This window comes from Loxodonta africana, chromosome 4, assembly GCF_030014295.1.
Source record: "Loxodonta africana isolate mLoxAfr1 chromosome 4, mLoxAfr1.hap2, whole genome shotgun sequence".
Taxonomy (NCBI): domain Eukaryota; kingdom Metazoa; phylum Chordata; class Mammalia; order Proboscidea; family Elephantidae; genus Loxodonta; species Loxodonta africana.
In genome coordinates, this window is record NC_087345.1 from 137,890,351 (window position 1) to 137,916,895 (window position 26,545).

General features: G+C 48.4%; 1 protein-coding gene across 4 annotated transcripts in view; it reads right to left on the bottom strand.

Annotated features, from left to right (window-relative positions):
* Positions 1–26,545, bottom strand: part of TSPAN9 (tetraspanin 9) — a 283,540-nt gene that overhangs the window by 140,333 nt on the left and 116,662 nt on the right. For 2 of the 4 annotated variants that reach the window (XM_064284725.1, XM_064284724.1), the window contains one exon: positions 849–928. In XM_064284725.1, the coding sequence (XP_064140795.1) occupies positions 849–911 (63 nt within the window). In that variant the 5' untranslated portion in view covers positions 912–928. Of the gene's footprint in view, positions 1–848; positions 1,772–16,747; positions 17,042–26,545 lie in introns of those variants that run through there. The other 2 variants (XM_064284726.1, XM_003410623.4) reach the window with 2 other exon arrangements.

Genomic DNA, 26,545 nt, shown 5'->3' on the forward strand with positions numbered 1-26,545 from the left:
CACAGAAGCCAGAGAATAATTCTGAGCTGCCCCACCCACTGACACCTTCTCTAAAAATTAATCGCTCACCAAGGACAGGGGCACCTCTGATTGTCTCCCTTTTCCCCTTCCAGCGCCTGGGGCTCCTGAGCCTGGGAGGGCTGACATTCCATGGCAAGAGCTCATGGTCAGCCTGTTCCCTGCCCAGTCTACTGCAATCCCTCAAAAGCAGCAACTGGCCACCCGATGGCAGCATCCCTCCCACACACCTCCTTTCCCACACAAGCCCCAACTCAGGAGCAGATCTGAGGGCTTGCAAGAGAGTCCGTGGACTTGGGACAGGGGCACCTCCTCGTTTTCCTGGGATTCACTGAAAGCAGGAGGAGGATGTGACCTCTACCGAGCCCACTCCCATAAATGCTGCAGATGGTATTCTTGTGTAAATTTGTGTATTCGGGAGGAATACAGGAAGAAACTCAGAAAACTATCTTCACTTGTGCCTCTCTTCAACTCAGAGTCATGCTGTTAAAAATTCTGACCTGCCCCCACCCCCTCATTTTGCAGGTTGCCCAGGCATGTCCAACATGGGTTCTCTCATAGGAGAGGGAAGTGGTGGCAAACTTTGCCAGCCTCCTGGGAGTAGAGCAAGTTTCTCCTGGAAGACAGGCAAGTTGGAGCCTCCATTCAGCCACCATGGAGAGGGAGGAAGGGAGAGAGATGTATGAAAGAGGGAAAAAACGATTAAAAAAAAAAAACTTACCGTTGTGCAGACAGCAGAGCAATGCAGCACGGAAGAGAAGAGAGGGTATCACACTACAGCAGGCAAAGAGGACGAGCGGGCAAAGGGAGAGATAAAGGGAAGGACTTACCCAGAATATCAAATTGAAGAGGAACATCATGTACTTCAAGCAGCAGAGGCAGCCCCTGGCCATGTTGCACTTTTTAAATTCTAGGAGGAAAACAAAGGAGAGGTCCAGGTAAAACACCACGTACTTGCTGCCTTTGGGTGCATTGTACTTGTCGGTCTTAACGCCGGCCTCCGCACGGCTCTGGCCCCGGGAGCCCGCCGTGCCGTAGAAGGCGCCGGCCGTGAAGCCGCGGCCAAACGGGCGACCCGAGGTGGACGGCTTGGCAAAGTCCGAGTCCTTGCTGTCCAAAGATGGACTCCGGTGGATCGAAGAATCCTCGCTACTCGACTTCTCCATGGTCGCGTCTTTCCCGGGGGGCCCGAGGGGCGGGGGGCATTGCTCCCGGAGTGGGACGAAGGGGGCGCCCAAGTCGGGCGCGCAGGCTGGCGGAGCCTTGCACGCCCCCTCTTTGTACCGGGCGCACTCCTGGTTGAGCCCCGTGCCCAGGGGCCGCTGCCTCTCGGACGGCGCCCCGCTCTGGCCGGCCGGCCGGCCCGGAAACGCTCTGCAGCTCAGCTGGGCTCTACGCGCGCTCTCGAATGCTCTCCGGGAACTGGCTCGACTGCGTAACTTAGCGTCTTTGGGAAGGCTGCAATTTTATTTCTCAGTCCGAGGTGTCTGCTCGCCTCGCCTCCCTAGTGCACCGGCCCCTCCACTTGAGGCAGAGGGCGCCGGGCTCCAGGCTCCCTGAGCACACCTCTCCCAGCCCAGCCCCAGCGCTGAGCCCGACCACTTTGAGGGCGCTTTGCCTCCTCGCGCTCCACGACTTTGATGAGCTGCTCGCCGGACCTGGGCTGCCCAGAACGTGGCGGGCAGTGCCGAGGGATCCGCGGCAGCTGCAACCGCTGGGCTTTCCCTGCGAAACCCCAGCCCTGACTCCAGACTCAGAAATCGCCCGAGCCCCATCCCTGGGCCCTCGGCCCCGCCCCCTGCTTACCATTCGACCAATGAGGGTTACCTTACCAGCTCTGGTGGGGGAACCACCCCCCTCCCCAATGACACAATATCTTTAATAGGATTAGTGTTCTGCTGTGTGCCTATACCAGTGCCCCGCGACCCCTCGCTAAATGTCAAGGGCTCTTTAGCTAGGGGTGAACCAGAACCTTCATTCGGAAGCCGCTGGTCTCTTTAAACCGGAGAAAAAAGGCTGAAGAGGGGGATTGGTAGTACCAACGCCCCGAAAGAAGCCAGAGGAAAGGTCTGTTGGGGAAAGAAGTGCAGCCACTGTCAAACTGGCAGTTGTCCCCTGTGCACACGGGGGCCTGTCCGGCCAGGGCGCAGAGTCTCCCGGCTATATGTGAACACACGCACACGCACGCACACACACACGCACACACGCACACACACACACACATCCCGCACGCTCTTGTACATGTAGATCTGGCTAAGGCGCCCAGGGGAAGGGACCGCAGGGGAGAAGCGAGGTGTGCGAAAGGCTCTTGGGGCCTCCGCGGCGTGCGCGCGCCGCCTTCCCCGCCCCTCCGCGCACGCGCGCGCACGGCTCCTCGAGGCTTCTGTAGCTGCTTAAACCCCCATTCCCTCAATCCCGCGTTGGACACCGCTCCAACTGGGACCCCAGCCGGACTGGGAGGGGTAGGTGGCCGAAGTGGGGGTCCTCTCTTGCTCCTCCGCATCCTGCCTATGCCAAGGGTGATGTAGGAGTGCTTCTGGCCACAAGCTGGGTCCTCTCTTGTGAGAAGTGCACAAAAAGGGCTGGTCAGGGAAGCGCGTGCGGAATGCTCTTCCTAGGGGTTTGGGTACATCCAGGAGCAGCCCCTTCATACTTCGGCTTGTGCAGGAATCTGCAGTGCCAACCTGGGGCCACTACAGTTTGCAAACGATGAAGGCTAGAAGGCTTGGGGACAGGGATCCCATCTCCCCTTTCTGCCGCGGTCCCTGTCACTCAGCAATGGAGTGCTGAGAGAGCCTGAAAGTAGGGGCTACGTCTCACTAGGCTTGATACGCCTGGCACCTACCATGGGGCTTGACTTCTGGGAGGCACTCAGCAGGAATGGCTGGGTAGAAGCATATGCCCGACGTGGTGGGGGGGGTGTGTGAAATGTCCTCCCTGGATCCAATCAGACATTTATTCTACACCTGCTGTGTGCTGAGCACGGGCCAGGCCCTTGAAGAAACACATATAAGATGTGCTGCTCCCTGCCCTTCAGGCACACACAATCTAGTCAGGGAGACAGGAGGACATTAATCACCAAGGCGGGCCAGATGGGAGAGTGCCGGAACAGAGCTGCAACACTGAATATCGCTGTGTGGGAAGGGGCCATGGATCCCAACTTCACAGGGTTGTTACAGTGACACAGCTCTGTACCTACCTGGCCCCGAGGCAAGCCTGCATTCTAGAGGTGAGGGCTCCCAGAGTTAGGGCAGCTCAGCTTCTTTGAAGGAACCTGCAGTGGTTTTACTGTTCTGAGCCCCTTCTCAACTCAGATCGGGGGCCCAGCAATAAAACATGATGTGGATCACAGCCACTGGCAACTTATTCTCTCCTGGATGGGCACAGCGGTCCTGTGGATGCTATCTACAGATAAAGGGGGCAGATGTCTAGCTGGCTCCTGACAGAACACCATGTCGCCTGACTGAAATGCCTAATGCCTTCTGTCTTCTCCAGCTTGGCCCAGGCGGCTCCTGAGGGGCTCCTGCTGCCACTTCATTCTCACAACGTTACTTCTTTGATGCAGACAAGGAGAGATCAGTTACCAGCGGGACCGGGAGTCAGGAGACCTGTTCTTCACTCTTAGCTCTTTTTAGCTGTGTGATCAAGGGAAAGGTACTTTGCCTTTCTGAGCTTCCATTTCCTCCTCTTTAAGGGGAGAATAATAGAGCCTACTTCACAGAGGTGTTGTGAGGATAAAGTGAGCTGGCATATGTGAGAACATTCTGAGGACAGCAACACGCAACAGTTTTAAGATGCTATTATTACTCTTCTCAGATGGGGACCTGGTGTCAGTGAGGGCCCTCCCAGGCTGGCCCCCTCTACCTTCTAATCTTTTCTCATTTCTCCACTCTCTCAACTCACCTTGTCCAGTCAAGGCTGTCTCCCCATTGTCCCTGGCTCATTCCTCATTTCTGATTATAAATGAATTCTTGCTACTACTTCCTCAGCAACCCAGGCAGAAGTCTGAGGGCCTAGAGGGAAGGAGGTGGAGGATGACAGGCAGGGAAGAGAAGAAGAGGCTGTCCAATATAACCATTCTACTCCCTCCTGGTCACACTTGTCAAAAGGGCACCTGAAATCCCACTCATCAGTCCATTAACAAAGCTACAGTAAAGTCCCATCAGGGTATCTGGCCTAGTCATTACCAGAATAATAAGAGCCACTCAGATTTATAAGCCCTGTGCAATGGTTCGGTGCTTAGCTACTAATTGAAACGTCAGCGGTTCAAACCCACCAATGGCTCCATGAGAGAAAAGACCTGGTGATCTGCTCTCGTAAAGATTATAGCCTAGGAAACCCTATGGGGCAGTTTCTACCCTGCTATATATGGTCCTCTGAGTCAGAATTGATTCAACAGCACACAACAACACTAACACACCACCACCACCTGTCTATCAGTTTGTGGTACCGTGCTGGCTTGCATGTTGCCATGTTGCAGGAAGTGATGCCAGCAACTAGGTATTTCAAATACCTGCAGACTAGGAAAAAAAGGCCTGGCAATTTGCCTCCCAAAATTAGCCAGTGAAGACCCTTTAGATCACAACAAAATATTGTCCAATAGTGCTGGAAGATGAGCTCCCTAGGTTGGAAGGTGCTCAAAGTACAGTGGCTGCAACAATAGACTCAAACATACCAATGATTGTGAAGATAGCACAGGACCAGGAAATGTCTCATTCGGTTGTACACGGAATCACCATCAGTCGGAGCTGACTCAGTGGCAACTAACAACAATATATACCAAGCACCAAGCTTCACACGCAGTAACTTATTCAATCCTCACGACAACCCTACAAGATAGGTATGAGTATTAGCCCCAGTTTCTAAATAAGGAAACTAAGTTCAAAGCCCATGTTCTTCACTTGTTTGGCCTCTAGACATAGTTCCTGCCCTTGGAAACCTACCAGTCTAACAGACTGGATTTCAAAGCACAACTAAATCCATTGCCGTTGAGCTGATTCCAACTCACAGGGACCCTATAGGACAGAGCAGAACTGCCCCATAGGGTTTCCAAGGAGCAACCAGTGGATTCAAACTGCTGACTTTTTGGTTAACAGCCCTAGCACTTAACCACGGGGCCACCAAAGCACAACAGGAAACCTGAAAGAGTTAAGTTCTGATAAGCAGTCATTATAAAAGGAGATGCAGTCAGGAGTGATAATCAACAAGGCTGGGTCACTAAGAGATGGCCCTGAGTTATCTTATAGAGGGTTGGGAGAAGGAAGGGGGTGCAGGGAGAATGTAGTCTGGAAGACAGGAAGCTATTCCATGCCAGGAGGGAGCTCAGACAAAGGAGGTTGAGAAGGCCACAGGAAGGAGGGCTTAGCAATATAGACAGTATATACCTGATAGGACAAGAGATGGTCCTTGGGCCCTCCACCTGGAGATGGACTAGACTGTCTGAGATGGGTCCGGACAGGAAGACAGGAGTAGGGTAATCTAGGAAGGCTTGGGTATGGCACCTCAGGAGACAGCGAGGCAGCAGGCTTGATGGAAGCAGGGAGAATGTCCCTGGGAATCAAAGGTGAGCTACTCTGTGAGGCCCTACATGACACACAGAAGGTCTGGGCTTCATCCTGGGGCTTTCCAAGCAATAGTGGCACATACAGAATTAGTGCTCTAGGAAGCTGGGCCTGGCAGCAACATGGGGGAGAGGCAAGAAGACCAGCTGCTGTGACCCAGTCCACGGATTCTGGGTGCAGAAGGACCAACCAGACAGAAAAGGTGATCTGAGATGCCACCTCTCCTGCCCTCTCCTGAGGCTCGACCACTTGCCATGCCCAGGAGAGCTGGGAGGTACAAGCTGCCCTTGAGGGGATCTCGGAGAATATGAACAAGGCTGAACTGCCTTTTCTTTTTTAATAACAAAAAAGTGAAGCAAATACAGAGTTCCCAAGGGGTAGGAAGGGAAGTGAATATGTGAAATCAACATGCAACATCTCTCCTGACTGACAACTGGGGAGATACAGGCTTCAGAGTAAATGCCAAACTCTCCCTGCCACTCCCTGTATGTGGCAGGCTGGCAGTACGAAATGTAGCTCTGTGTTGGGGCACTCACTCACCCACACACAATCAGAACCAGTGGGCCAACACAGAGCCCTCTTCTGACCTGCACTGAATATTTCTGTATTTGACAATGTGTGCAGCTCATGAGGCATCCGGTGACTCCAAGCAAATACAGCAGCCTCACCCAGAATTTAGGTTAGAGGCAAAACTGCACTCGCTGTCCTATGGAATGTGTGAGATGGGTTGCCGTCGTAAGAGAGGGGAGCATTTGTTCAGCTCACCCCATTTTTTAAACTGCAGAATTGAAATCTTCTTAGGCGGTACAGGAAATGCTTTCATTGCTCAACAAACTATTTACTGGTGGTGCCAAAAGAGAAGAAAGAGCAAGAAAGAGCCCTGCAGGGGGCCCACATCCCAGAATGTTTCCGTGAAGGACCAGTAAGTCAGGGGATGTGAGGAAGCGCCAAGGGCAGGGGTCACTCTCCTATTTGCTATGGAAATTAAATGGCTGGGACATTATGTGTTACCATAAACCCAAAAAACCCAAACCATTGCTGTCAGGTCGATTCCAACTCACAGACACCCTACAGGACAGAGCAGAATTACTCCACAGGGTTTCCAAGGAGTGGCTGGTAGATTCGAACTGCCAACCTATTTGTTATCAGGTGAGCTCTTAGCCACTGTGCCACCAGAGTTCCATGTGTTACCATACTCGGCCATGATTCAGGAGGGACTGTTATCAATGACAGTGAAAAGGCTGGGATAGAAAACAACTAAAGGTAGTTTGGCTTGGTTTTGTTTGGTTGGTTTCTGAGACCAGTGACAGAAAAAAAACAGGCTTTGACTGCAATGGGAGGGATCACATTTAGTTGAAGACATAAATCACTCAACATTGCCTACTGAAAGTGACTGGGGTGCCTCCTTACATGGAGAAGAGGTTTGCCCCTCCTTCCTTTGGACCCCATAGGTCTTAGTTCAGAAGCCCTGGTGACACAATGATTAAGCACTTGGCTACTAATCAAAAGGTCGGGAGTTCAAACCCACCAGCCGCTCTGCAGGAGAAAAGACTTGGCAATCTGCTTTCATAAAGATTACAACCTAGGAAACCCTATAGGCATTCTACACTGTCCTATAGGGTCACTATGAGTCAGAATTGACTCGACAGCACACAACAACAATAGGTCTTGGTTCAGGTTGCCATTACGGTTGGCCTCTCTGCCTGTGCTCTGGTCACTGGGCTTCTCAAAGGGGGGCAAGGGCTGTGGCTTAGTCATTTCATTACCCCCATCCCACCCCAGTTCTTGTCACAGTAACCACCACATGGCAGATACTCAGAAAGTGTTGGTGGGTAGAGGAAAAAGGAAGGACACCACACCTACGCCCTGAGTTCTCCCTGAGGACACCCTGAGAACCCCATGTTTACTAACCAAAGGATGACAGCCAAGTCAGAGAGCTATGGAATTGTTCCTGGAAAGCAGGCTATGTAAGGGCATCAGAACCTGACTAGGGAGGCCAGGAAATTTAAACGCCTAGCTACAGATAACGGCTAGACTGTAAATGCCATGAGGTCTACTGTTTTGTTCACAGCTATATCCCCAGCACATGGTACAGTCTGCAATGGATAGATGAATAGACAGACGAAAAAAAACTTACAGGTCCAAAATGCCATCTAGGAGTACGAGTTGGAAAAGATAGGAGGTAGAAAGAAGACTGACACAAAGAAAGACAGAGGATAAAGCTGCTCCTGGGTTCCTCCCCATTCTGGGTGGGCCAAGCTTTTCGGAAGGGCTCTAAGGACAGCCCAGGGCAGGAGAGCTCAGCCTCCAGTTCTGAGTTCCTGGTGAACTCGTGAACACCTCAGTGCTGCATGTCATGTCTCAAAGCCCAAGAGCAAAGCTACCTCCTAGCTGTGGTCAGGCCTTGTCAGAGGCCACTCCTGGCTACTGAGAGCAAGTGGCTGTGCAGAGACCCTCGGCTATGTGTCCACACTCCGTAAGTGGCAGGTGAGCATGCTGGACAGAGCATGCACTGGCGACACCTGGACAGTCAGCTTAGCTCAGAGGAAACAGGGCCACACAGATATACTTGACCCAGCCAGCAGTGCTGAAAATGTGGCTCCCAGACCAAGAAGAGCCACGGAGAAGGTGTGGATAGATCATCACAAAGCCAACCCTGCCCCACCCCGAATCAGCTCATACACATGGGCCCCATTCTGTAAGAAAGGACGGCATATGCTCAGATGCTTTTAACGGCTCCTGATCATACCCACTACCCAAACCAACCACAAAGAAGAAAGCTTTGGCAAAATAATGTAGTGGAAAGACTTCTTGCTTTGGGACCAGATAGATCTATGTTGAAATCCCACCTGGAGTGAGTTACCTATCTGCTGGATAACCTAGAATGACCACTTAACTGCTCTGTACCTCAGTTTCTCCAACCATAAGACGGAGATAAGAAGACACACCTTCCCAAGCAGTATATTAAAAAATACAGATTAAAGATAATGAATGCAATGCACAGAGCACAGAGTCTGGGACATAGGAAAGGTTCAATGAATTGAACCTTTTATCATAATCAACAACAATAACCATTATTATAGTAAATATCGTCCCTGTCCTTTTCCAGTAAGACATAATCAATACATACTGTTCTGTGGTTCAAATTCTAAGGGTGAATGCTGGCAGCTCCTCCTCCTCCTCAGCTGATCCCCGTTCTTCAGGGCGGCCCTCAGTTCTGGGCCCTCTCCTCTCCCCAACACTCCTACACTTGGTTATCTCATCCATTCCAGTGGTTTCAGATGCCATCCACATGCTGCCGACACCCAAACGTTTACCTGGCCCTGGTCTCTCTTCTGAGCCCCAAACACGCATATCCAACTCCCACTTGTCAACCATTTGACAGTCTCACAGGCAAGTCCAATTTCACATGCCCCAGAGGAACCTGCCCTTCACCCTGGCTTGCTCCCCAAGTAGTCACCTCCCCTTCTCAGTAATCAGCCTAAACACCCGGTTGCTTAAGCCAGAAACCCAAGATTCATTGCCTCCAGTCAAACACAAGTCCTATCCGATGAGCCTGCATTCATTTCTCACTATCTTCACTGACAATGTCCCAGCCCAACCCTACCTCATCTCTCACCTGGGTTCCTGCAGCAGTCTCTAACAGGACTCTCCATTTCTACTCCTGCCCCGGAATCCATTCTCCACTGAGTAGCAAAAGTGATCTCACTCATACCACTCCCCTACTTTAACTCAGTCAGTGGCTTCCCACCTTACTTTGTGCTTGTGTGTGTGTTTGCTAGCCTACCTTTCTACTACAATCCAGAGTCTTAAAACAACCTTGAAGATCCTGCATAACAGCCCTATCTCTAACAATTCGCCTCTCATTCATGCTCTAATCAGTGAATTCCCAAAGTTCTTTCCCTCCTCAGAGCCTTTGCCCAAGCTGTTCCCTCTGCCTGGAATACTCTTCCCCAACCCACTGCCCAACTTAGTCCTACTCAGCCCTGAGCTCTTGCGAATTCTTCAGAAAGGTCTTCTCTGATTTTCTGGCTGTCCCCTAGCATCTAAATTAGAGCACCCTTCCCCACCAATATACATTCTCAGAGCACTTTTTCTTTCATAGCACTCATCACAATTTGAAAAAAAAAGGACATATTTATTGACTGGTTGTCCTGCCAGGCCATAAACCACAGAACAGCAGGGATGGGGTCTGTTTTTCTCACTACTGTATCCCCACTGCCCAGTACCATGCCTAACCTACAGTGGGAGGCCAATGAATACCTGATGAACAAATGAATAGGAGCTCAAAAGAGGTGTACACAGGGTAGGTCAGTCATTAGGAAGGGCTTCAAGGGCCTTCTGGTTTTATGGTCACCTCTGGCCACCAGAGGTACGAAGCCTTGGGACCCAAATTATCTGTGTGGTTTCTAGTTCCTCAACTACAAAGCAAGGAGGTTGGACTAGTTGGTTCTCTATGGTCCCGTGTACCCTGAAATCCTCACCCTAGGCAACGGGACTTAACATGAGTCTTGGAAGATGGGCAGGACTGGACAGGCACAGAGAACAAGGAAGGGGACAGAAGAACGCCCACATGCCCAGCTGAAATGAAGCTTCACGAAACTTAGAAAGGAAGGTAGGGCTTGGGTCATAGATGACCCTGGATGCCAGTTTTAAAAATCTGCATTTGATGCCACCAGTGCTTCCCCACCCCCACTTCTCTCATCAGCCTCACCCCCGCCCCAACCTTTACTGACCTACACTCCAACCAAAATGAACCCACATCAAACTCTTTCTCACCCTGGTCTTTGTACTTACTGCCCCCTCTACCTGAAATACCCTTTCCCCACATACTCGCACTAGCTAACCTCCACAGTCCAGCCAGCCTCAGCATTGATAGTGCCTCCTCTGTGAAGTCTGGGGGCAGGATTAAGGATTTTTCTTTGGGGCATCAATATACCCTGACCTCATTCCACCACACTGCTTCCTGTTCACTACTCCCACCCCAGACTGTCAGCTCTTTGAGGGCAATGACTACATCCTTCATCTTTATATTCCAAGCCCTTGGCACAGTGCCTGGCACACTGTTGTTATAAGCTGTCACTAGGTCTGCCCCAACTCCTGGCAATCCCACTGACGACAGAACAAACCACTGACAACAGAACCAACCACTGACGACAGAACCAACCACTGCCCAGTCCTGTACTATCCCAATGATTGGTTGCAGATTGAACCATTGTGATCTACAGGGTTTTCGTTGGTTGATTTTTGGAAGTAGATCACCAAGCCTCTCTTCCTAGTTTGTTAGGTTGAAAGCTCCACTGAAACCCGTTCACCACCATAGGAACATACAAGCCTCCACTGACAGACGGGTGGTGGCTGCACATGAGGTACACTGCCTGGGACTCGAACCTGAGTCTCCCACATGCCAGGCAAGAATTTAGATAACTCTTAATTCACTGCTGAATGCATGAGGGGAAGCAGTAAGGATCTTTGTAGGTGTCTTGAGCAAGGTGAAAGTGGCTCTTGAGGCAAACCAGCCTTGGCTTGGAACAGGGGAGGTTTCACGCAAAGATCAAGAACGGTCACTCCTAAAGCGCAATAATCTCCTCTTTAAGCAGGTTTCCAGAGAGGAAGGGTGCAGTAGGGGCTGGTGGCCTGCCCGGATACAAAGCTACCACCTTGGTTCCAGGGTCCTTTCTTCCAGGAAAGTCCTGAACCAGCCCCGTCTTTCATCCCAAGCCTAATTAGCATCTGTGTCAGATTCTCAGGAGGGCCTGGCATGCGAGGCATTGTGCTGGACAGACAGATGTACCCGCACCCACACACACACTGAGCCATGCACTCCTGGGAGACAGAGCAGAAAAAAAGCATTTGCTATTAGCACTTATCAAGGAGGGCAGGTGGCTTCAGGGAGGATGAGATAAGGCCAGACCGCCGGGCACAGGGAAGTGTGATGAAGCCTGAGGCTTATTGCCATGCACCAGCAGAAATGTGCTGACCCAGCAAATCCAATATTCCTAAACCACTCCACAGAGGGCCCTGACTCACGGGCTGGGACTGTGCTCTCTGACCCAGCATCCAGCCTGCCCACGAAGCCACTGGATGCAGCAGGACCCTTCTGCTGATTTCAGGAGCTGCTAGCTCCCCTCTCCCCTCTCTCCCTCAGTGAGCCACACTGCAGGGACGGGCAGAGGATGAGCAGCACCTGAGGATGCTCTTAAGAAGATAGAGAAGGAACAGTGCCCTAAATTCCACACTGCTCGTGAGCCATCAGGGAATGGGAGCTACCCCCCAACCTAAGAAGCCGGCTCCTTGTTCCAAATCTCTCTTTTGAGCGTTGATTTTACTTGTATCATGGCTGTTTGTATAAATGGCTTCTCTTCCAACAAGATTAGAAGAAGCTCCTGAGGGGCTGAACTCACCCTTGTTCCTCCTGCAGCACCCAGCCGAGCCTGAATTGATATGTGGTGGATACTTCATAAATCTGTGAGGCAATTAACTGAATCCCTCACACAATGCACAGATCCCCCACCCTCACCGTACATACTCACCTCGGCCAATGTATTGGACACCCCCCAACACTGTCCTCAGCCTGATCACCTTGGATGGATCAACAAACACCGCTTGTCCTCCCCTCTGGAGGCCCTCTCTGGGTCACCCACCAGATTGGGCCATCTACTGAACCACCAGGGAGCTTGAATGTCTAGTCTGGAGCTCAGAGAATGTGGCTGGGCTCTGTGACGCCCAATGTGTCTGGGTGGCTGTGTGTCACTCATCCCCCAAGCTCCGGCCCCAAGAGGCGCTTCCATATCCCAGCTGAGCCAGGCACCAGGGCACACCTGCTCTTCCCCTCCCCCATACTGCTGCCAGAGGAAATGCCAGCCCGCAGCCATGGCTGGCCGGACACAGCAGGGACAGGCGCTGAGCACTGGCGCCACCCCCTCCATTCCACCTCCCAGACCTGAGCAGGGCCAGCACCCTCACATGCCCTGCAGCCTCCCATACATGCATACTCTACGTCTGCATCCAAAGGGAAGAGAACAGGCAAAGTGCAGGAAGACTGCCAGGTTGGAGAGCTGGGGGCCCAGTCCCAGCTCTGACACCTTCTGTATGACCTGGGCAAGACACTTAAAGCTCTCTGAGCACAACGCACATCTGTTGAATGAACAAGTGAATGAATGAACAAGCAAGCTTCCATTTCCTCATCTGTAAAGTGGGATTAAGTCTGGTTGTGAAAGACAGATGAGGCAATGTCAGGGAAACTACTTTATCAAATGTAAGATACTGGATGGAGCAAATGGTTAAGCACTCAACTACTAGCTAAAAGGTTGGCAGTTCAAACCCATCCAGAGGCATCTTGGAAGACAGGCCTGGTGATCTATTTCCAAAAGGTCACAGCTTTGAAAACCCTATGGAGCAGTTCTACTCTGCACACACGAGGTCACCATGAGCTGGTATCAACTTGAGAGCAACTAACAATAATACTTCCGAACCTTTCATACACCCACACACACATACTGACAACCATTCATCCCATTTTACATGAGTTGATAAAAGACACTGGCCCTGGGTAATCAATTACCGTAGAGTCCCTGGGCCCCACTATGTGCCCCATCCTGGGCTCACCTCTGTAGGTGTTAGTAAGCAGCAAGTAGCCCTTAAGAAGCTGACAATCCATCTGGGGGGAGAGCAACACAACGAAAAAGCTGCAAGCAACAGAATGCAGGCGCAGGTGCTGGGGAGGTGGTACAAACTGTGAGTGCTCACAGGAGGAGTTGCCCAGGGAGGGCTTGGCGAATCCAGGGAGGCTTCTTGGAGAAGGTGGGATAGGTGCTAAGATTTCACAACAACATCCTAACAGAAAGAGGCAGAGGAGAGAGAGTCCTGGGTGCCTGAATACCAATGAGACTCTTTCAACTTTTTTCCAGGGGCTTTCATACTTGTGATCATATTTGATTTACACACCCCTCCAAGGTAAGCAAGGAAGCCGTCCCAGTTTATAAATGAGGAAACTAAGGACCATATAAGGTATATTGAATATACCATGGACTGTCAAAAGAACAAACAAATCTGTCTTGGAAGAAGTACAGCCAGAATGCTCATTAGAAGCATGGTGAGACTACGTCTCACATATTTTGGGCATGTTATCAGGAGGGATCAGTCCCTGGAGAAGGACATAATGCTTGGTAAAGTAGGGGGTCAGCGAAAAAGAGGTAGACCTTCAACAAGTTGGATTGACACAGTGGCTGCAATAGTGGGCTCAAACATAGCAACGATTGTGGGGATGGTGCAAGACTAGGCAGTGTTTCATTCCGTTGTATGTAGGGTCACTATGAGTCAGAACCAACTTGAAGGCACTTAACAACAACAACAAGGACCAAAGAGAGGAGAAGACTTGTCTAAGCTAGTTAATAGCAGAACTGAAACTGGAAGTTATGTCTCCTGACTCCCAAAACTACACCAATTTTATCTGGGCTCAGTACTGGGTCCAGCCTTTATGTAAGAGGCTAATCCCTACTGAGAAATGGACATACCTATCCTACCTGCACAGAGGGAAGCAAAGGAAAGGGAAGAAGCGAGAGTGAGAGCCCATGCATTAGGATCACCCAGCCAGGAAGATCAGAGGCCCCTCCTCACAGCACCATAGGGCAAGCCCTATCCATCCTGGGGGACAGCCCCTCCAACCTTCATCATTCCCCTCAGCTGGGCTCATATTATTTCACACAGTATGAATGCAGGTAATCTGCTGAATGAAAGCAAACAGAGGCCTGACCCACTGAAGCCACAGCCCAGATAGAGTGGAGATAATAAGCCAGTGGTGGGCCGATAAATGTTTACGAACCGGCTCTCTGTAGGGTGAAAAAAAAAAACCCTAATTTCTATCATTTGCCTATTTCCATGGTGTAAATACGCCCACCACGGCTGATTTCAAGCTACCAATGGTTTAACCACCAGCTGGCGAAATTCCTATTTACTAATAGGCCTTGGAGAGTCGGTACAAGTTGGCTCCAGCCAACCACTGTAACAAACCCATCTCCCTTCCCTCCAAAAGAAACTCCAAGGCAGAGAGAAGAAAGCCAGCACCGCCCTCTCCCCTCCTCCCCAGGAGTAAAGGTCTCAGGGGTTAGGGTTTGGAGAATAGGAATGTAGGCTGGCGAAGTCATAGGCCATGGGGAAAGGATGGGGCAGCCTCTTTCTGATCCCTTCAGGCTTCCCACAGGTGGCCTAATAACCAGAGAAAGAAAGAGGCAATCAGCTCCCATACCACAGTGACCCTGTGATGTAAGTCAGCCCCCGTTACTCCTCTGCTCAAAACTCTCTGATGGCTTCCCATCACTCTCCAAATAGAAGACAATGCTCTGACAAGTATTTACACAATTTACACATACATACGCACGCACATGCGTGCGCACACCTGACCCCACCTCCTACGGTTTTCCCTCACCCTCTTCACTACGGCCACACTGTCCTCCTTGCTACTTCTGACATTACAGCCTTTACACTTGCTGTTCCCTCTGCCTAGAACATTCTCCCCCTAGGTAACTGCACTGCCAAATCTCATCTCCTTTCTATCATCACTCAAATGTCACCTTTTCAATGAGATCTTCCCTGACCATCCCATTTAAAATTGTACCTCCTCCTAGCACACTCAGAAATTCTGGTGGCATAGTGGTTAAGTGCTATGGCTGCTAACCAAAAGATCAGCAGTTCCAATCCACCAGGCACTCCTCGGAAACTCTATGCGGCAGTTTTACCCTGTCCTTTAGGGTCGCTATGAGTCGGAATTGACTCGATGGCAACGGGTTTTTAGCACACTCAATCTTTCTGATCCTGTTCTAATTTTTCCATAGCATTTATCCACAACACATAATATAATGTGGTTATTTAATATGTTGATTGTTTACTATCTGTCTGCTCCCACAAGGAGGGCAGGGGTTTTTTGGTCTGTTTCATCCATTGCTATATTTTCACAGCAATGAACAAAGCTTTATATAGGGTAGGTCCTCAATAAGTATTTGTTGAAAGAATGAATGCTTGCAGAGGGTCTCTGCCAAATTCCCTAGGCACCATCTTGGCTTCCCAAGATAAGGCAGCCGGGGATGAGGGAATACAGTTGCTAGGGCCCACCCACTGGGAATCAGGATGCGTGTGTTTTCTCCTGGCCCTGCCACCTTTGACCTGGTGCAGCTGCACCCTCCATCCCACATCTGTGCTTCATTTTCTCACTTCAGTTAGACTGGAACAGGACCCTACATGGCTAACCCTGGGCAGTACCAAGGGCCAGCGATAGGACCAAACAGGATGCCAAGTCTGAAGGGCTCCAAGCTCCGCAGTGAGAGGCTCTGAGGTCAAGTTCCAGGTGTTCCCTTAAAAGGTCTTAGGAAAGACAAGCCTTTTGCCTCCCCACTGCACCAGCCACACTTGAATCCCCAAACATACCCACTTCCTCTGCCCCCCAGGCTCTGGGCCTAGAAGAAACCCTCAAAGAGGAATGCTCCCCATTTCAGTGGTTAGAGCCAGTAGAGCCCCAACCCCAGGCAGCTGCCCCATCATGCCCCAGGCGGGCTCCCCACATGCAAGACAGCCAGCTCATACTGCTATTTTAAGCTCTGCGGACCCAGCTGTAGCACGTAGCCACAGCGGGCTGGCGGCCCGGGTTGGAGATGGGAGAAGCTTGCTCACTAAGGAGTGCTGATGTGGGGAGCTCTGGAAGGGGGTTTGGTCATCCTGTTAACACCAGTCCTCCTCTGGTCCCCAACTTCAGATCCGCCAGACATGGGCAAGTCAAGAGGTACACTGAGCACACCCAGATTCCATTTCTGAATGTGACCCCTCAGTTTTCACACCAAAAGGACTCCTAGCCAGACCCTGCGAACCCCCCAGAAATTCAAACAAAACTAGAGCTAGCACAGTACCCATCTTCCAAGTCCTGACAATGTAAGACACATAACACAAATGCAGGCTGAAGAAAGGAGTCAACTCTATTATCTGAGAATGGCTTACTCACTGAGTTCGTCCCTCCACTCTCCTCTCCTGCTCAATGGATAAGTCACTCTCAGATAATAGAGCCAACAGCTAGGCACACAGCCACACTCTGTGTCTTAGACTGGGTTCTCTAGAGAAGCAAAACCAGTAAGGTGTATAAATACATACAGAGAGAAATTTATATCAAGGAAATGGCTCACGTGGTTGTAGAGGCTGGAAGGTCCCACGTCCGTGGGTCAGGATAGAGGCGTCTCCTGATTCACGTACCCACAGGGGCTGATGAAGCCAAGATCAGCAGGTCAGAGAGCAGGGCTGTTGCTCACAGGCTGCGAAGATCCATGAATCCCAAAATCAGCAGGTAAGACCACAGGTAAGCTACTAGCTCAAGTCCCAAGAACTGGAGGTCAGATGAACAGGAGCCAGCTGCAGGATCCAGAGCAAGCAAAAGGCCACAAGCCTTGCCAGAACGTCCACTTATATTTGATGCAAGGCACCTGCCAAAGGAAATGCCCTTTCAACTGACTGGCTACTCACAGCACATCCCATCATGGAGATGATCACATTATATCAAATCTCATCACAGAAGTGATCACAAAATCATATGACTGCCAAACCACTGAGAATCATGGCCCAGCCAAGATGACACACAGCCTTAACTATTACACTCAGCAAATACATGCTAACTACATACTTGTTTGTAAATGTATTCTCAAACCAAATATGATGAAAGTGGTCTAAGAAAAACCCAGTTCTTATTACTGTTATTGTTAGCATCATGATCATCTACATTTCTGCTGAGTTCATTGAGCACCAAAACTGAGAATAAATACCATAGAACCAAAGAACCAATATAGTTTAGTAACCAAACAGGATGCCCCAAGTGCCTGCTCTTCTAGGGAAGTGTGCCACTACACAACTGCAGGGGCAGTTATACTATATTCTTTGTGAACCATGGCCCCTGAAGTTGTGCAACATGGAGGCCTTGCTCCAACCCACCCTCCTCCACAGGACATCTAAGCACACAGGAGCTGCTTGAGAAGGGATGTGCAAAACAAAAACTCCAGGTGCAAGCAATCCCCAACACCAACCTCATGCTACAGGACATCAGCAAAACCACCCAGGGCAGGAGAGGTTCCACCAGCATCCGACATCTCTTATTGCTCAGTTTAGCACAAGGGAAAGAGGGAAGGAGAACCAGAAAGTAGGGTAATTATCAAGCTCTGGACCTCGTTGGAGCCCTGGTGGCACAGTGGTGAAGAGCTTGGCTACTAACCCAAAGGTCAGTAGTTCAAATTCACCAGCCACTCCTTGGAAACCACATAGGGCAGTTCTACTCTGTCCTATAGGGTCACTATCAGTCAGAATCGACTCAACAGCAACGGGTAAATGGGGGTGACCTCTTTCCTTGCCACCCATTTACCTCAAAAGTGAACCAACCTCCCACACCTTAAAGACATAGATATACCACCTGGATTGGATGGGGGAAGGGAAAAAGGGAGGAAAAATCCCTTGAGTTTTCTTGTTGGAGGAAGATCCCAGAAGTTACGGGCCTTCGGAGATCATATAGTCCCGCTTCCCTTCCCCTCCCCTTCCCCTTCCCTGGCTTCAATCAATCCAGACCGGCTCTTCCAAACATTGCTATTATAATTTCAAAACCAATGACAACAGCCTGCATTTACAGAAAAATTTATAGTGTTCAAAGGAATTGCACATGACTCTCACTAAAGTCCTAGAAAGTAGTCGCAGAAGGCATCATTGTACCCAACTTACAAAAGAACAAGCCAAGGCTTGGATGGTTAAGTGATTTTCACCCAAGGCTATTCATTGAGTCAACCAGAACCCAGGTCTTCAGAGTCTCAGTCCAGCACTCCTTTCAAAATGCTGTGCTCCCTCTAAAACTGTATTTTTCTACGTGTGGCTACCAGGTCACCTATTTCCAAATACGCGGGTGTTCACTAACAAATGCAAATCCCTGGGCCCACTCTGCCTTACTGAGTCAGAATATTTGGGGCCAAACCCTTATAACCTGCTCTGTTAATAAACTCCTAGGGAGATTCTAACCCAAGCTAAAATTTAAGGGTCACTGCTGAAAAGATCACTGATTGGATCCACTTGGGTCTTCCTTTCACTGCCCAAGTGGCCAATGATGTCCCACCACCTCCGGCAAGTCTTCCAGAGCTAGAGTCTTTTTCAGTGTGAGACTCTCATTGCAGCCGTTTGGTTCATCTCCTGAAGAAACATGTAAACATAATTGCCAAAGTGACCCTGAGCCATTTACCTCAGCGACTGTGAACTCACACCAGCTGGGGAGACAATTCTGGCAACCCCCACCCCCACCCCGCCATCTCAGATAGAGGTGTATCTGACAAAATCACTCTGCTAGGCCCAAGCTCATACTAAAAAAAAAAAAAAAAAATAGACATCCCTAATGAAGAGGAATGTCAGGGAAGGAAGGAAGGAAGAATAGAACGATATGATTAGGTCACTCCAGGGCAGCCTTTCTTTAAGGCCCCATGGAGCTCCCACCCCTCCAGAAACCTTCTCTATCCACCCAGCCAATGTGGACCTCTCCCTCCTCCATACATCCACTACACAGAGCTCTACCCTTTACGGTTCACTTTCAGACACACCCTCACCACAGCAAAACCTACAAGGTGGATACCCCATGTTCCTTACATCAGCCCCCAAGATGGCTTTCATTCTGTCCTCACTCCTCTGTCACTAGCTGCTGTTCTGACCCTGTATCCTGCAATCCTTGCCCCAGCTTGCTCCTGCCTGGTTGTTCCAGCCTCAGGTATGGCTGCCACCTGCTCAGCTCTCGCCCAGCCTGCCCCAATTCTAGGCTTCAACTGGCTTCCCCTCTCTTGGCATGGCAGCTCCTCAGGCTGATGGCCCAGTTAGATCCCTACTTTCTCACCACTCCAACACACATCTCCCCTCTCTCCCTCATGCCCCCACCCCCTCTCTGCCCCTCAATCACCTGGCCTATTGACTTAGCCTGAACAGCCCAAGTAGGCAAGTCCTGTCTTTGCAAGTGGGCTATCCATTACAAGAGAACAGGGTGCTGGCTGTATTCCTATTGAGTCCCGTTTACCATCTACCAGATTCTAGTCATATATTAGTAAACATTTGTTGAATGGAGCAAGTCCAAAAATCAAGCCCAGTCAACTGTTCTGGTGGTATCTAGTGCAAATTAAAAAAAAAAAAAAAAAAATAGGGGGAATTATAGGGAGAAAGAGAAAAGAGCACACTCACATAAGGCCAAGAACAAGGCAATCCCCTCAGAGGGCCATGAGCTGGAGGGACCTGGGTGGGGTACACCAATGGCTTTCATAACTCCCAGCCTGGGACCCCCACTCTCTGTCAGTAACCAGAATTGGCAAATTAGCAGTTTACTCACTCCGCGAGCAGACCATCTCCCAAGCAGAAGGCCTGTCTGATTTGGGTGAATTAATTGGGTAATTAACTTCCCTAATCTCCTCCTTCCCATCCCACCTTTCAGAAGGGGATGGCAATACCCCAGGGGAGGCCTGACAAGGGGCTGGGGAGCCAGGGGAGCAGACATTTGTCTCTCTGGGTCCTGTAGCTTTCTGCCCCCAACCAAATTGCAAGAATTCCCAGCCTATCCTACCATACACATAGCCCACCAAAGATTTCAAAGACCTCTCAGGGCCCTCCAAGATGCAAGGGCACACACACACACACAGGCATGCATGCACAGTGGTTGTACTACCACCTCTCAATCAGCTTGAATTCCACCGTGACTCCAGTTTTGAGCTCAGGCACCAATGGGACACAGGCAGCCTATTAGATACAGCAAATGAGCAGGAGGGAACAGGTGGGATGAACCTGGGGAGAAGACTAACGGGAATCACAGAATATAAGAGTGCTAAAAAATATATATATATATATATATATTTTTAAAGAGCTGAGAGGAGTCCCTAGGTGGTGCAAACAGCTGCTAACCAAAAGGTTGGAGGTTCGATTCCACCCAGAGGTACCTCAGAAGAAAAGCCTGGTGATCCACTGCCAAAAACCATTGAAAACCCATGGAGCACAGTCCTACTCTGACACACATGGGGTCACCATGAGTCAGAGTCAACTTGACAGCAACTAGTAACTGGTAAGGTGCTAAGAGGCAGTGTTGGCAGGAGGAAGGACACAGGAAATGGGTCAGAAGACCCAAGGTTGTGTCCCAGTGTGTCTCTTACAGACTACATGACTTTGGGCAACTCACTTAACCCCTGTGAGCTGCAGTTTCCCCCATCTGCAAAATGGGCACAATGCCCCTACCTCCAGGGCTGTCCTAAGGGTCAAATGAGCTCACTAAGTGTTAATCTCTCACATCCAATCTCTTTCCCCCTGCAGAAATCCCTGAGGCGAATCTTGTACAGGCAGCTGTCTTGACTCTGCTTGAGCACTGCCAGGGCCAGGAGCTTGCCAGGCAGCCTTGCTATCATTTCTTAGCTCTAACTACCATAACCCGCTGCCATCGAGTTGATTCCAACACACAGCAACCCTATAAAATAGAGTAGAACTGCTCCATATGGTTTCCAAAGAGCTGCTGGTGGATTCAAACTGCCGACCTTTTGGTTAGCAGCCAAGCTCTTAACCACTACATCACCAGGGCTCTATAAGTGCTTCCTGATTCCTAGCTGCCACCTGCCTGCCTTTAGTTTCTACCTTAAAGAGTTGGGCAGGGCGGTGGGGAGGCATGGGCCATGAAATCCATCATATCGGTGTCCAAATGCCAGCTCTGGCACTTAACAAGTTACTTAACTTCTCTGACCTCAGTTTCCTCATCTGAATTATGAGTACAATAAAGGCCTAACACACACAGAGTTGATGGATGATCCATGTGCAGAGCCTGATTCAGTGCCTGGCACACACCACACACTTAATAAAGAGTAGATACTATATTTGTTAATTATCATCATTATCATTACTCTGGTTAATAGAATTCCTTCTTCCCTCTGGAGTTGTAAAACAAAGGCCTAATTCCTCTTCCAGGTGCTAGCCTTTCGCATGCAAGAAGACAGTATCACATACCCCCTGAGTCTTCTCTTCCCCAAGCAAAACATCCCCACTTCTTTCCTCTGTTACTCATGCTACAGCCTACAGATCCTTTGCACCCTGCCCACTCGCCTTCTTGCCTCTCCTAGACTGCCAATGCCCTCCCCAGATGCAGTGCCCTTAACTACTATGTCTGATCAATGCAGTATTTCCAGCATCCACCGCAGCACCTGGCACACAGTAGGTGTGACAAGAGTATTCAATGAATGGGCTGAGCACTCTACTCCATGGGGTCTGAGAATTGCAAAAGGCAGCAGGCTGTGACACCTGTTGATCCAGACACTATGTTCGCATCACTGCAGCCTGGCATTGCACTCCCTTATACTGGGCACCTCATCTTTGGCCTTAGTGGTTGGTGCACAAATTTGAATAATCATCATATTAACTGGTCTTCTGCGTACGTGTATGGATATTATCCTATCACTGGCAGCATTGTACTTCAGGGTAGATCTTGAAATGGTCTTTTTGACAATGAATGCAACACCATTCCTCTTCAATTTTTCATTCCCACCATAGTAGACCACATGATTGTCTGATTCAAAATGGCCAATACCAGTCCATTTCAGCTCACTAATGCTTAGGATATCAATCTTTTATGGGTTTCAATTCATTTTTGACAACTTCGAATTTTCCTAGATTCATACTTCACACATTCCACATTCCGAATACTAATGGATGTTTGCAATTGTTTATTCTCATTTTGAGTTGTGCCACATCGGCAAATGAAGGTCCTGAAAGCTTGACTCCATCCATGTCATTTAGGTTGACTCTACTTTGAGGAGGCAGCTCTACCTCAGTCATACTTTGAGTGCCTTCCAACCTGAGGGGCTCATCTTCCGGCACCATACCAGACAATGTCTGCTGTTATGATTTTCAGTGGTCAATTCTGTCAGGTCCATCTTCCTAGCTTGCCTTAGTCATCCAACCACTAATGCCAAGGATGAAGAAACTGAAGATTTTTACTAACTTCTGCAGTCTGAAATTGATCAAACATGCAATCAAGATACATGCATTGATAATTACTGGTGATTGGGATGCAAAAAGTTGGAAAGGAAGAGGAAGGGGTGGTCGTTTGGAAAATATAGCCGTGGTAACAGAAATGACAACAGAGATTGCATGACAGACTTTTGCAAGACCAACAACTTCTTCATTACAAATATCTTTTTTCAACAACATAAATGGCAACTATACATGTGGACCTCACCTGGTAGAAACAAAGGAACCAAATGAACTGCATCTGTGGAAAGAGACAACGGAAAAGCTCAACATCATCAGTCAGAACAAGGCCAGGGACTGACTGCAAGACAGACCATCAATTGCTCCTATGTAAGTTCAAGTTGAAGCTAAAGAAAATTAAAACAAGTCCACGAGAGTAAAAATACAACCTTGAGTACATCCCACCTGAATTTAGAGCCTGTCCTCGATAACAGATTTGACGCACTGAACACTAATGATCAAAGACCAGACGAGTTGTGGGAAGACATCAAGGATATCATACATGAAGAAAGCAAAAGGTCATTAAAAAGACAAAAAAAAAAAAAAAAAAAAAGACCAAAATGGATATCAGAAGATACTCTGAAACTTGCTCTTGAATGTAAAGTAGCTAAAGCAAATGGAAGAAATGATGAAGTAAAAGAGCTGAACCAAAGATTTCAAAGGGCAGCTTGAGAAGACAAAGTAAAATATTACAATGAAATGTGCAAAGACCTGGAGTTAGAAACCCAAAAGGGAAGAACACGCTCAGCATTTCTCAAGCTGAAAGAACTGAAGAAAAAACTCAAGCCTCAAGTTGCAATTCTGAAGGATTCTATAGGCAAAATATTGAATGATGCTGGAAGCATCAAGAACAGATGGAAGGAATACAGTCACTGAACCAAAAAGAATTGGTCGATGTTCAACGATTTCAGAAGGTAGCATATGATCAAGAACTGATGGTCCAAGCTGCACTGAAGTCACTGGTGGAAAACAAAGCTCCAGCAATCAACAGAATACCAGTTGAGATGTTTCAACAAACGGATGCAGTTCTGGAGGTGCTCACTTGTCTATGTCAAGAAATTCAGCAGACGGCTTCCTGGCCAACCAACTGGAAGGATCCATATTTGTTTCCATTTCAAAAAAAAAGGTGATTCAATAGAATGCAGAAATTATCGAACAATATCATTAATACCACACACAAGTAAAATTGTGCTGAAGATTATTCAAAAGTGGTTGCAGCAGTACATTGACAGGGAACTGCCAGAAATTCAAGCTGATTCAGAAGAGGACTCGGAACAAGGGATATCATTGCTGATGTTAGACAGATGTTGGCTGAAAGCAGAGAATAACAGAAAGATGTTTACCTGTGTTTTACTGATAATGTAAAGGCATTCAACTGTGTGTATCATAACAAATTACGGATAATATTGCAAAGAATGGGAATTCCAGAACACTTAATTGTGCTCATGCAGAACTGGTACTTAAACCAAGAAAACAGTCGTTCTAACAGAGCCAGGGAATACTGCATGGTTTAAAATCAAGAAAGGCATGTGTCAGGGTTTTATCCTTTCACTATACTTATTCAAGCTGTATGCTGGGCAAATAATCCAAGAAGCTGGACTATATGAAGAAAAACAAGGCATCAGGATTGATGCAGCCTTGCTTGCTCAAAGTGAAGAGGACTTGAAGCACTTACTGATGAAGGTCAAAGACCGCAGCCTTCAGTATGGATTACACCTTAGCATAAAGAAAACAAAAATCCTCACAACTGAACCAACAAGCAGAATCATAATAAATGGAGAAAAGATTGAAGTTGTCAAGGATTTCATTTTACTTGGATCCACAATCAACACCCATGGAAGCAGCAGTCAAGAAATCAAATGATGTTCACATCGAGCACCTTAACCAGAGCTCTGCCTTCAATATTCCTGTAGCTGGTATTCTAAACCTAAGTATGTTTTTGCTTTTAGCTGCTATCGAGTCAACTCCAACTCATGGCAACCCTATGTACAACAGAACAAAATGTTGCCCAGTCCTGTACCATCCTCACAAGCTCCTGCATGTTAGAGTCCATCGTTGTGGCTATTGTCCCAATCTATCTCACCAAGGGTCTTCCATGCCCTCGGTGGAGCCTCTGTTTCACCAAGCGTGATATCCTCCTCTCGTAACTGATCCCTCCTGATAACATGTCCAAAGCAAGTGGATCAGATAATGTTCGGCCATGATCCATAAGATTTTCACTGGCTAATTTCTGGAAGTAGATCTCCAGGCCTTTCTTCCTAGTCTATCTTAGTCTGGAAGCTCCGCAGAAACCTGTCCACCATGGATGACCCTCTTGGTATTTGAAATGCCAGTGGCATAGCCTCCAGCATCCTGGCAACATGAAAGCCACTACAGTATGACAAACTGACAGATGGGTGGTGGAAACTTAAGTATAGGACTTTCTTAATAGGCGCAAAAGTTTGCCCCTATTACCTTTCATTTTGTTAGTTTTGCTCCATTATTACTGGACATTTGTGTTTTAAAGTCCTAATTCCTCAATGCTATTCCCTTCGCAAGGGTCTTCAACCAATCGCTCCTGGACTATCACAAAGCTCTTGCCTGGTTTCTCTTTCCCCAGCATCCTCCCTTTCCTGACTGTCTTTTACATTGGCTCTCACAATCATCTTTCTAAAATAAATTTGATCTTATGCTGCCCCAACCTAAAAATCTTGTTGGTTTTATTCCAAATTCCTTTGAAGAGTACATCAATTCCTTCACCACAACCTGGCATGCCCTTCCACACAAACTCCTGCCTATCCTGCAAGACCCAACTGAAACCTCATTTCCTCCTTGTTTGGTTACTCTCCTCCTGACTTCCCTGAGTCAGTCTCTCTAATTTTGCCTTTGCAAATGCCTGTACTGAGGCACTTTTTTAAAATGTAATTTTTGCTTCTGTTTTTGTTCTTGCTGCTGAGAATATACACAGAACATATACCAATTCAGCAATTTCTACATGTACAATTCTGTGACATTGATTATATTCTTCGAGTTGTGCAACCATTCTCACTCTCCTTTTTGAATTGTTCCTCCCCATTAACACAAACTCACTGCCCCCTAAGTTTCCTATCCAATCTTTCAAATTGCTGTTGTCAATTTGATCCCATATAGATAGTTCTTAAAAGAGCACAACATTCAAGGCAGACTTTCTTCACTAATCAAGCTAAACTATTGCTTGGTTTGAAGAAGACTTCAGGGGATGTTTTTGGCTTAAGGTTTAAAGATTACTCAGGGCAGTAACTTTAGGGGGTTCATCTAGCCTCAATGGCTCCAGAAAGTCTGGATTTCTTGAGAATGTAAAATTCTGTTCTACTGCAGCGCTTTTCACACTGCATTTCCTCTGAGGGTCTTTCCCACCTTTCCCATGGTAAAGTGAGCTCCTTGAGAGCAGAAACACAGCATCTCTGAATTCCTAGCTCTGTTTCATGAATTTGCTAATTTATTCAGTTTTCTAATTTACTCCACCCTGAGAACACTGAATGAAAGCTGTTCAATAAATTAGCAAATTCATGAATCAGGCCTCTGCTTATAATTTTATTATAAAAATTAATCCTTTGTTAACTTAAGTAAAAGCCTTGATTTAAGATCAAGTTTATTTTAGAAAGATGACATTAAAATACTGACTGATAGGAGTCCTTGTTAAAAGAGGCATGAAATCCAAGCTTCCCAGTCAACAGGCACTTACTTTGGGGGCCTCAGTGAAGGGAAAGAAGGGAAAAATGCAAATTAGAGAAATAAAGAATCTGAGTTATAATAGATGTGTGACTATGGCCCAAAAGATTTTATTTGCTAATTGTTTCTATTTGCTTTCATCTCTAGCATTCCCCAGAACAGTGCTTTTCAAACTGAAGGTCAGAACTCATTAGTGGGTTGGGAAATCAGTCTAGTGGGTCAGGAAGAGCATAAACAAA